At 37.6% G+C, this 12,325-nt stretch overlaps 1 protein-coding gene across 2 annotated transcripts; it reads right to left on the bottom strand.

Moving 5' to 3' along the window:
- Window positions 1-305: 305 nt before the first annotated feature.
- Window positions 306-11,920, bottom strand: LOC137395138 (UDP-N-acetylhexosamine pyrophosphorylase-like). Of its 2 annotated transcripts, none has more exons than XM_068081952.1 (11): window positions 11,859-11,920; window positions 8,665-8,844; window positions 7,749-7,870; window positions 7,163-7,367; window positions 6,514-6,689; window positions 5,745-5,917; window positions 4,495-4,688; window positions 4,077-4,217; window positions 3,539-3,724; window positions 1,909-2,053; window positions 306-935 (listed from the first exon to the last, which is right to left on the bottom strand). In XM_068081952.1, exons 2-11 carry the CDS (start codon window positions 8,811-8,813, stop codon window positions 819-821), a joined length of 1,608 nt encoding a protein of 535 aa, XP_067938053.1. In that variant the 5' UTR covers window positions 8,814-8,844; window positions 11,859-11,920; the 3' UTR covers window positions 306-818. The 2 variants fall into 2 exon arrangements, with proteins under 2 accessions (XP_067938053.1, XP_067938052.1); XM_068081951.1 differs by lacking the exon at window positions 11,859-11,920 and adding an exon at window positions 9,183-9,281.
- Between the last annotated feature and the right edge of the window lie 405 nt (window positions 11,921-12,325).

The following is a 12,325-nucleotide window of genomic DNA, read 5'->3' as shown; positions in this document are numbered from 1 at the left end:
CGTTTTTATTTTATCACAAATATAAAATACAGCTAATCCAACAACCCTCCAATTTCTTAAACATTAAAACATGTTCGTAAAATGACTATCAGGTATGACTATCTCTGTTCACAACACTGAAATCGTGAACATAAATTTCCAGTTACGATGATGATAGAGAGAGCAAACCATTAGAGATGTTATAAAAATAAACGGAATGCACCGCATAACCATATACATGTAGAAACTAGAGCTTATTCTGAAAATAAATAGAGGAAGATAAACTTGGATAAATTAGAATAAATAACTAAAGGAGGATGTAAGGAAAACACTCTCACATTACCTCTATGTGACACAGAACTGAGTAACTCTATGTGACACAGAACTGAGTAACTCTATGTAACACAGAACTGAGTAACTCTACGTGACACAGTACTGAGTAACTCTACGTGACACAGTACTGAGTGACTCTATGTAACACAGTACTGAGTAACTCTGTGACACGGTACTGAGTAACTCTATGTGACACAGTACTGAGTAACTCTATGCCATGGATTGAGCAGATATTAAAGATTTGCATAAAATGAAGACATAAGAGAACGAAATACTATCACCGACAAATCAAAAGCATTAAAAAAGAATGCAAGAGATCATTTGGTTGATGCTGACAAAGAGCATCAACTTAAAAACTCCCCTAAACACATTCACTATTTGAGAGCTGAACGACTAAATCCATCTGAAGATAAAAATGAAATAGCGAGAATTTTTGCAAGCCATACAATAAATAGCTAGTTGGCTATATAAGATGTGGGATGAAATCCTGAACTCAACAGAAGCCTCTACTTGTCCACAATAAATGATGGCTTCCGAATTCTTGACTGACCGACAGACTCCTTACTGGCAGCAATAATCAATGGAGCGGCGTAAATATTTCCAGAAACCAAATATTCCAAATCCTGAAAAAAACAGACTTTCATTAAAATCTAAAATCAGCCAATAGAAAGGATAATTATTTATAGAGCATCATTAATAATTATTATTGAAAAATTCCCAATTTTTGTTAGTACAACTATGACTGTTTGCTGTGAAACACTTGTATATGTGAGTTATCTTCCCTCCTCTTAAGGTTATGACTAATCTAAATTAGAGTTTCACGATATGGCGATTTACTCGTTTGATGGCCATTTTTAAGGTAGACGATTTGAAAACCACCACCAATTAAAGAGATATCGCCAATTGTATAAACGATATAACCGTGTAATGGTGATTTATCTCATACTTGACAATTTGTGGAGTGAGCGATACTGAAACTAAACCGCACGAGCCTTCTTGTCTTATAACCTCATTTCATGGCCTTCCACGCACATTCATGAAATAAATGTTTCTAATTTTCACGAACACAAAACAACTTCTTTCTAAGTTAAAATACACAAAAAACATTAATAAAAGTTTGCATGTTTTTATCGTAACATCGCGGTATATTGTGAATTGTCCATTTGCAATATCGAATCGTCTGGTTATTTTTGATAATCGTGAAGCTTTAATCTAAATAGATGTACGACTTTCTGGACGACCTAAACATGACTTGGTCATTCAGTGTAAGGAGCTTCAACCAGAATAAACCAACAGAATACGCTAGGTGCAAACGTAAACTGCATTTTTGTAAGCGTGTCAGCTGCCTGTACAGTCGAGATTGGCCAAACAATAACCTCAACTGGACTGACAAATGAAAAGTTCAAATTCAAGTTCAAATTCGGCAAAACCAATTCTAATAACTACCTGATAGAGTATAGATATACATGTAGATGCTATTAGCCGCTACCCACAAGCAATCTTCAACTAGTGCCAGCTGGGTGTCAAATAGATTATACAATAATTCAAATGCTGGCATGTGTCGGCAAGTGGTTGCCTTACATTGTAGCTACTCACCTCCCCTGCATATGTCACGAGTGGTGAAATTTCGACGACAAGACTCTTCTTGACTTCTTCATCAGAGGAGCTGCTGGCCTCATCAGCATTGCTTCCATTCATGTAGCCTTTTTCTCGTGTTTCATCCAAGATTGGACTTACATGCCTGCAGCCAACACCGAGCAAATTATAACCCTTCGAAGATCTCAGACTACATGATTATCAACGACCAAATATAGAAACAAAAGGTCATCTTATAGCTCCTTCGCTATTCAGTGATTACGTAAACAATTTATGTAAACAATAAACTCCCTGTCGCTATGTCTAAAGAGCATTCGTAACTGATATCGTGTCGAAGTCACACCAGCATTTTGTAGCCAGGTATCAGGTGTTCCCGAATGAGGCCATCAAACCAACGAAAAGACTGAGCAATTGTCACTATTCATACAGGGAGCTAGTAAAAAGTTAATTATTACTACCTATGCAGCATAAACAGTGCAAAACACATGACATTTCGTAGCTGTTTTTGCAAAATTCACAAATCATAACATCACTGTAAATTAATTCCAAATATATTTCCTAATAATAACACCCACCCTAAATGCAGTTCTAAGACTGCGAGTGATCACATTATGGCAAAGTGAAATTAGCTACAAGTACAACTAAAAGCAGCCTGAAATCTGTGTACAGTAAAAACAACACACAAGGGCCACAACTCCATGCTGAAAACGACGAAGCGTAAGCAAGCATTAAACAAAGAAAGTGAAGTGATAACAAGCATCAAATGGAAACGTGTGAAACAATACTACCAGCGAGTTCATCAAGAGTATAAACACAGTTTTTTGTAAAATGCATGAAACTAACAAACATTTGGAGCTGCCACCCTCAGCAAATATGCTCACCCTAAAAAGAATAAATGCTGATTTTGTCGCATATTTTAGTCAGTTTTGACATCCATATGTCAGCAGTACATGATAAAAATTTGACCTCACAAAATTTTTATGTAATCACCAAACTTTAGTTTTTTAAATTCAAGACCCAAAGAATGACCATGAAACGTTTGGTGGTAGCCGATGGCAATGGACTGGTTCATACTCTTTCCAAACACACCAGGTATATAAATAAACTACAAGCATGGGCAACGTACGTAATCATGACAACATTGCTGTGCATGTTCATATTGCAGTCGCAGTCATGGTCACTGCCGCTGACATCTTTGCTGTGACAAAACACGCCTTACGAGTTTACACTTATCAAGAACAAACTAATGACTCAAGCTTTAAAATAATAATCCAAAAAAATATAAAATAGGTGGACATCTAATCAAGTCTGACCAATGATAACCTAACATAACAGTTAACAAGCGACCAATGATAACCTAACATACCTAATGCCACCATTTTAAATGCTCCCATCATACCAGATGCAAAAACAACGAAAAGGCTTTCAACTAACTTTTGAGAAATTTCTGAATTTTCAACTTTTTGAGTGAACAATTGTGAACAAAATGAACAAATGAACTGGTTTCTATAAGCTGTTCAACTGTTAAAACTAAAATCAATACATAAAATCCTAACCTAAGAGGTTATTGTATTCTAGCAAACACAGCTACACATCTAAAAATATGAACAACTCACTACAGCTAACTTACCCAGGAATCTCAGGAAGCACTGACCCGGTGCTGTCACTGAATCTGCCACCAGCATTAAGTATGTATTTATAATGTAAGGCATAGAGAGCGTGTCGACAGGTTGTAGGGGTACTTTCTGCAGCGCCATCAGCATTCTTTAGTGCTGAAAATTCATCCTCTCTTAAAACATCCCAACAACAGAAACGCCTAAAACCAAAAGAATGATTTTTATTGAATGTAAGACCATGGCACAAAGGAAAGCTCGGGCGGGGCAAATTAACCATTCAAGCTATTAGATACCAAATAAATCATAGTTTATGAAGCCATGCCCAACTGTTCAGTAGCAGCACCAGATTGATGGATAGTTGAAGGTTACTTCAACCGCAGGCTAAGCGACTGGTTCTTGTACTATTTATGAACGAGTCACAGCTTTTCATATGACTGCCGAACATAGGTAAAATATTATATTACATAAAAACATATCTAAAATATTACATATAAACATAGGTAGAATTTTATATTAACACAAATAATTAATTATGTATTTGCAACAACTTACTGAGCGAATCGGAAGACATCAAAGACGAATTTCTCCATTTTGATACCGTTAGGTCGGGTGGGCTTCACGGGCTCCCCTACCTCATTCACACAGGGAATCTTCTTTTTGGCTATGTGGTGTGTCAATTCTCCATCGTGATTCCTACAGAATGGCTGAATGTGAGCAGAACAACCCTAGAGAAGCTAAGCCTGTCTTCCCACAATATAGCGGATTAGCATAAAAATGTGTAAGACAAGCTATAAATAGATGCAAAAAGTGAACTATCGCAAAAAAATCTATTAAACTGACAGATGAGTCACTACTTTGATATTCGTAGAAAGAATGAAACCTCAGAGCCAAGACTTGATCAGCAATTCTCAAGGGTTACATACGCGTGACACTTGCATGGAAAGTGTGGAGGGGGGTCAGTCACACCTACCGTACGATATCGGCGAGGAAGTCTATGTGAAAATAGTGGTTAGCGATGTTGCCTGAGTTATACTTGAGCCGTCCATCAGGGGTTCTCAACTGGGCTGTCTTTAAGGCCATCTCGCTGTACTCGACCACTTGATAAGTCCCGTTCACTTTACCAACTACCCCTAGAGGTTCCGTTGGATTCGTCTTCTCCACGGACTGTAAAATCAAATCATTAAGTTTATGGAAAGTGCAAGAGGATTATAGTCTGCGTGTAGCCAGTAAACTTGTCATAAGGTGACACATATTCCTTTACAATATTTTAACTTCTCAATTTAAAACTGAGTGTTTTGTATTATTTGAGCTATCTGTAAAATAGCTACTATAGCTATTGTTACTATAGCCACTATATCACTATAGCAGCTCCATTGACAGCCCTACATAAATATTAACAGTATAAGCTCAAGTGAGAACAAAAAAAGGCAATGAGACGTCATAACTCATTGTTTTCATAACAATAGAACAGCTGTAACGGTCAGCATAAAAGGGGTGGAGTTAGGTTACGCAAGGGTCAAGTGGACAAATGATCAGGGTACTTATAAGTTAGTTGCTCCTAAAGCAAACTTTGCATCAGAGAGGCCTTGCTCCTCATCAGGAGCCCTAGCCGATAATACAGAGACTGAGGAGAGGTTTTCATCAAGTTCAAAACATATGCTCTTGTTGAGTAAAGCACCAGCTACAGCTATAACTTTGGATGAACTTGGAGTTGCGCGACGTGTCACACTCCTTAGAGACGCGTTATCTTTACTATAATATGAGCCGTGTCCTACGGCTCATCGGAAAGCCATGCAAAGAAGTTAAAAAAGATTACATTGTATGAGAAAAGAACTCAGATATTATATTCAGATTCTCAGCCAGGTGCGCTACCAATTGCGCAACCTGCACGGAGGAATAATTGTGCAGACGGTTATTACACATGATGATCTCTCATGGTGCACGAAATGCCAGCGTACTGTTCATTAATATAACAAGAGCTGTGTTCATCCATCTGTACGCCTGAGGCCACAGTTGAATGTTGATAAAATATTACATTGCACGAGATTTGAACTCATGCATTCGACTGAGTAGCAAAGCCCGCAACCACCTGCACCACTCGACCACCTTTCTACATTCCAGAATAATTGTGCACATATTTACTACATGACCATCTCTCACAATCGACTGCCAAGGTATCACATGACCATCTAGTATATTTATTATAATTAATATACAAACCTTGTTTCCGCACTGCACCTCTTTTGTCACACAGAATCCAATGAAAACTGGGTCAGCCATTTTGATTAGAATATTGTCTACACAGTAGACATGTATGTGTTTGATGCCACGACCTATCATATCTTGAAGAACTCCGCTAGAGCCCAAGGCCCTGTACAGTCCACCATTCCCATCTGCCAATAGGTAAGAAGTCCATATTAATGATAGGATTGAAGTTGCGTTTCCATGCACTCAGGCTTAGCCCGTACAGGCATAAAATTAGGTTACAACTGCTGCATTGCTGACAAATCTCATCAGCAAGAATAATGCTGCTGCTTTCGGTCTACTACCCGTGTCTGTCTGGATGCAAGTAATAAACCAGCATCAAGTCATAAACGATGAGAAGGTCGATACAAACCATTACTTTTTATTACCAAGTATGTAATTTATCAGGCGGTTAGCTATAAGCAAAAGCTACGGGTGTTTTATTATTATCATACGATCATTTGGTGAACGGTTTTGACAGAAAAGGTGAAGACAAAATAGCTGCTAAGAATAAAGGTAACAGTAAAGTACCTGACCAAAGTTAGAAAACCGGTAAATTCTATGCCAAGGTTACAATCAGCACCTCTTCGATATGCACCTGGTGTTTGCTGTGGCACCACTGGCCTTTGTGTCCGATTTACCATCACAGACCTCTGTGTCTGGTTTGGTGCTTAGCCCAACAAAAAAGCAATTATATGGGAAGGGGCGGCTACCCAATCAAGATAAATGATTTATATCTCTTTACCTGGTGCTTTGGCTATTTTCGCTTTCCCTTCCAACATGATTTTGCCATCGAATGTCAGACACGGTAAGGTACTCTGCTCAAAGAAGATGACATTTTCCTTTTTCAGCCCAAAGTAACTTTTCTTCTGGAAGTATTCGCTTGTTTTTGCTTTAGTAGCCTCACTAGTCATGATATACCTAAGGGAGGGAGTAAAACAAAGCCTGAGAACTGCGTAAATTCACCTTTGACAATTCATAAAAGTATATTCACTCTTATTGGTTAAGTTTTCCCATATCACACATTTACAATATCGTCCACTTTTAAATATACCTAAACACAACTCACTTGAGAAAATCTAAGATTTGCGATGTTTGTTGCTATGGTAACAAAAAGCTTTGATGAGAGTTATTTTAGTGTAGAAGATATTTAATCCAAAGATACTTTCAAAGCATTTAGAAATAATCCGTTGTTAATAGTCCTTAGACTGTGGCCCAGCAAGCTACAGAAGCCGGTTTTTTGCACATTGTTTTTGTGCCTGGCAAAGGGTGTAGCCAGACAAGTTAATAACAGGACCAAAAAGGCATGCTGACAGGGATAAGCATACATATTTTAATGGTTGAACTAGAACTACCTCTTACTCCAGGTAGAACCAGCCAACAACAATACTAACCAGGGTACATTTCCATGCTTGTTGTACTTCTCAGCTGCCACCTGTTCAATTCTAATAATCCTCTCCCCCTGCAGCTGATAGAGACACTTACGAGAAGGCAACCCAACATTATACATGCCCTTTGGGTAGCTCACACCGAGCCTCGTTCCCTGTCCACCAGCCAGCAGTAGAACAGCCACCTCACCATTCGCTATCTTCTCAAGTCCTGTTAAACATATAGCGAGTGATAAGCTCCCTCTTCAGAAATCCCCGTAATCATAATGAGCCATAAATTTCCAATTGACAAAATCCTTGGTTATTTTCCATGACAAATGCGGAGGTGCTTTCAATTGATATATCTAACAAAAGGGTGGAGGCGCTCTTTCCCCGAGAAGCTGATGAGATTAGTTAGATAGAAGTGCAGACAAATCAGCTTGTTACACCCCAAAGCGCAAAGTACTAGTTGCAAAACGACAGACAGATGTGAGAAGCATGGTCGATACTGATATCACATAGACAAATATCACCGCCCAGATTAAAGTCCTGCCAAGGGATTGCCCACAACTGACACATTTGAGAAGCGGATAAAAAGAAATGTGCAGCTTACCGGTATTTCTGTAGAGTTCAAGGAAATGGTCTGGTGTGCGGGTTGTGCCACCGCACACCTCAGGCTCCAATGGCTCTAGTTGGTCGTCAACCGCCGCACCCTTTTTTATTGTCTGCGTACGTCTGCAGTAAAAACATGTTCGATGAGCGGTGTTTGATAAGGCCTAGCAGACTTTAGTACAAAGATAGCGATGCAAAGGTGAGAAGAGGAAATGAAGACATGTACACCATGATGAAAAACCGGCTGAACAAAACCACAGCGAGTGTAAAGTCTAACATCTTTTAAGAGTAGTTGAAATATGCAAGGCAAAAAATGATTAAATCATAAAGTGGCATAAAGACCACGCCTAAACCCGTGTCACTATTAATATACATGTAACTAAAGATGATATTTCTACATCTATTAAGCATTCCTAAGCGGATGAGCTTTCAGTTTAGCATAGACATAGTTTTTATTAAAGGTACTTTTATTGTGCATGACCTGTCTGGCCACACGAGTGAGGATCGGCGATGTATATGCCTATTCATTACAACTATAGCATAGACATAGGAGGAATCAATTGAAACTCCTATAACTTATTAAAGTGCATTCAATAAAGAGACAGACATAAGATTAGGAGAGCTAGATGACACCCAGCTTCCCTATACTACTTCACCAATCATAACATAGTCTTTAACGTGTAGAACTACATTTTAAATAGTTTTAATTTGAAGACTACCTTCATATTCAACCATTCTTATTTGCATACAAGTTACATAATAATAACATAATAACAGCTTTAAATGTTGCTAGTCCAAAAGGTTCTAGAGAGCTAGTAGACCAAGTAAAAACAGTAATCTACAGAAGTAAGACCATCCCAGATTGTCAACATAGAATGGATACATCTTCTTATAGGAAGTAAACTTTGTCCCCTAACCTGTAGTATTCATTGATGTCGGTGAGATTCAAAGCATTTATTTGTTCCTCCAACGAGATCTTCTCTTCAGCGGTGAGGTCTTCCCAGAACTGGAGCAACTGCTCCTGTCCAGCCGCCTCACACCTTGCTCTCAGGTCCTCCATTACCATTGTTGCTATGGTTACAGCACCTCTCAAATACCTAGAAAGAACGATTAGAGATACGTTTGGTAAGTAAAACATCGGCGGAGCTAGCTACCAGCACAACAAAACGGATGATCAACCATCGCTACCAGCAGATATTTTGATAGGCCAATGACAATGAGTGTAACATGCACATTTGAAATATAACGCACATATATTCATAGAACGAACAAAGGGAATAGAAAAAGCGCCGCTCTAGAACCTAAAGCTTTATCTAACTCAGTTGTCCCTTTTTAAGATATTCAGAGCCACTCAGCTGATAGTATATTAGAAGCCAGCAACTATGACCTACTAGCAAGTTCTAGTCTACAAAAATGGCAATTGCACTTTGCCTACCTGACTGCAGATTTTAATACTGTTCTTCGTATGTTAGCTAACCAGTGGCTGCTCTCTGTCCCTATTATCTATGTTTGCACTGTGTATTACACTCAACTGAAGACGCGTAATGAATGATAAGATCTTCAGGGTTGAGAGCTATTTATTGGTTGTAATCGCCATGGCAACCAGCGCCGGCCTATGTTAAGCCGATATGTCTTGCTTAGCGCAACTCATGGGACAGGCTAGAAATTGGTAAGCGATCTGTCGGATGCACGTCATATGGAATGGTGAACAACAAAGACACGCAATTATTCACCACTCACTGGTGCATTCTGTGCAGCACACAATGTCGTCAGAGCTAGTTACTAACCACTAGACCCGTCCACCTACGACAGCCAGGAGACCGGTTGTGAATCATTCCTGAATTTCTCAAGATGTTGCACTCGAGTCTGGTGTCACTAGAAAACAAGTACTAGCAATCATAGTCAACATTTTTGTTGCTACATACTCCATCCCAAAATGTTTCCTGAGAAATAACTGCGATGACCTCAACAACTCGGGCAGTTTTTAGAACAAAAACAAAATTCACTTACAGGAACTAAGCGATTCTGTGAACAATTTTACAGTCTAATATGACCAATAGAAGTAATGAGTAATTGTAATAGTAATGAGTTTTCAGCAATGAATCATTTCTCAGTAACATTGTCGTAGAAGGATTCCCAATAGCAATACAATTGTCTCAAACTTTTACGATGAAATGGATAAGCGGCGAGCATCTGCCATCAACTCCTTACTCCTATTGGCTGCCTATATTCTATTGGTCAACAATAAACCAATGAGCTTAGACAATACAAGTTTCTCGTGTAAAGAGGAGAATTGCTCGCTGACTACGATGAAATTATTTTTACAAAAGTTTCACAATGCAAACTCATTTTATGCAACAAACTAATTACTCTGGCATACAGTAATAGCTAGTTGCCATGCAACAGCACTACAAAACCACAGATGTTGTGAATGCTGTAAGCAAAGAGTTCACCAGCGTCATAGCTGGTGAACATATGCAACTTGACAAGAACAAAAATGACCCTATAAAACACAAAGCTGCATATCAGTCAATATCTGTCAGAGTTCTCTCAACTAACAATCTCCACATTTGGTTCCTTCAACATATACCACAAATTTCCAACAAAAGCTCCAATACTGTTCCTAACCTATACGTTTTCCAAACATCTTTATTAATTATAGCTAGAGGATATTGGCCTGAGGAAAGACGTGAGAGATGACAGGTAAATTAGATACCAAATAGTGATTTATAGACTGTAAGCCAATGAAAATAGCTGATACTTGAACACTGATAGGGGGGGGGGGAGCCTAGATGTTGGATAATTGTCACTAATTAGGTCAACTGGTAACAACCTCTTCTTTCAGACAGAAAGCAAGGTAAAGAATGTAATTCCAACTCAAATGACATCAATAAATCATTGAGAAACCAATTAATCATCGTAATGTTTGAAGATAAGAAAACTCATGGGATTTCTCCTCACGCAGCTGTACAAGTGATTGAACTTCCAAGAATTTCCGATAAAATAGTTTATTTTGTTTGTGATAACCTGGTGATGAATATTAGCCAATAAGATGGCTTGCAAAAACCTTTTTGAAAAATACCATTGTCTGGTCAGCCATAGCGAACGCATGTGATATATTTTCACAGCATCAATGGTCACTTATGATTTTGAATATTTATGGCCTATTTTTGTGGCTTTTAAAGTAAAAGTGTTGAATAAAGAGTAGCTTTATTTAGAAAGTGTCGATATTCATCATCTGTTATCATATATATATAGAGATTATTACCCATATATATCAATAGTTTCTGAATCACAAGTATAAATTAAAATTAGCAGTGTAATTTATAAAGCAATAACAGAGATCTATCTATTTTTGAAATATTTTCATAAAACACAAATCAATTAGTGAATAATATAGGTTTTTCAAATTACATACTACAAATTACATAATACAAAGTAGCCTACATATTAAAGCCCTCTGTTAACAAGCATGAACATTTCATTGCTGAATAGTTATATATAAACCGATAGTTATATATGTTTTTAAAAAATTTATTTACATTGCTTAAAGAAAAAAATATGCAGCAGAATAAATAGAAACACATTAAAACTGCAAAATGAGGTAACCAATGAAAATTTCAGTAAATAAATGAGTAGTGTATTTTGTTTGTATTAACGCACTTGTTTGTTTGCTTTTTTTAATTAGCATAGGTGAATGACAACATGACATGCAATTTATGGTTATTACAACAACGACTAAATCGCATTTTATGGTGTCACAAACCTATTTAGTAGCCAATCGTTCAAAAGAATGACATAAATCATCCGTTTTCATAAGGAACAAACATGTTATTTTTAGTCTCGTACGATGCAGCGAGACTAACAGCGAGGAAATATTTGTTCATGCAACTCCATGAAGTTGTAAGCTTATTAAAAACAAGAGAAACAGTTTGTAAACTAAATATCATTATCTTAGCTTTATCGATTTGCGCTTCTACATTTATAAGCAGTCAAAACAAACAAGACATGCACACTATGAGGCGAATCAACAAAAACGGCGAGATTTTCCTTTGTTATGCAATTATAATCTGCTTGCGATACTCGGAAACAATTAAATCAATTATCTTACCATTCGCACTTTACATTCTGAATGATAAATTCTCCAACTCGTCGACGCGTACAGCTTTTGGGTTTGTGTTCTACTAATGAAAGCCGGGTTTCATCCGAACTGATTCACACACAACTAGCCTTACTTTATATAAACTAACTTGCCAATGTACGCAAGAAAAGACGACTCCCATTTTAGAAGTAACATTTTTAAAAAAGTTTTTCAATTTTTAATTTTACTGAAATGTTTTTTAATTGTGTTAAAAAATATTTTATTTTCATTTCATCAGTGTTAGAACATTTGACTATTTATCGTGACTTCTCAATTCTTGATGGAAATATTGAATGATATATGTAATTGTTTGCTCTTGAACGCTACCAAATATTTTAAGGACGAGTTGTCTCTAAATAATGAACAAATTTGCTTGCAGCGCGACGCAAAAACTAAGTAGTTGTCCAGGAAACACTCTTGGAATATACGTGTGTACA

This window comes from Watersipora subatra, chromosome 4 (assembly GCF_963576615.1).
Source record: "Watersipora subatra chromosome 4, tzWatSuba1.1, whole genome shotgun sequence".
Lineage (NCBI taxonomy): Eukaryota > Metazoa > Bryozoa > Gymnolaemata > Cheilostomatida > Watersiporidae > Watersipora > Watersipora subatra.
Note: the sequence above shows the minus strand (reverse complement) of the source record. Positions and strands in the feature narration are given on the sequence as shown.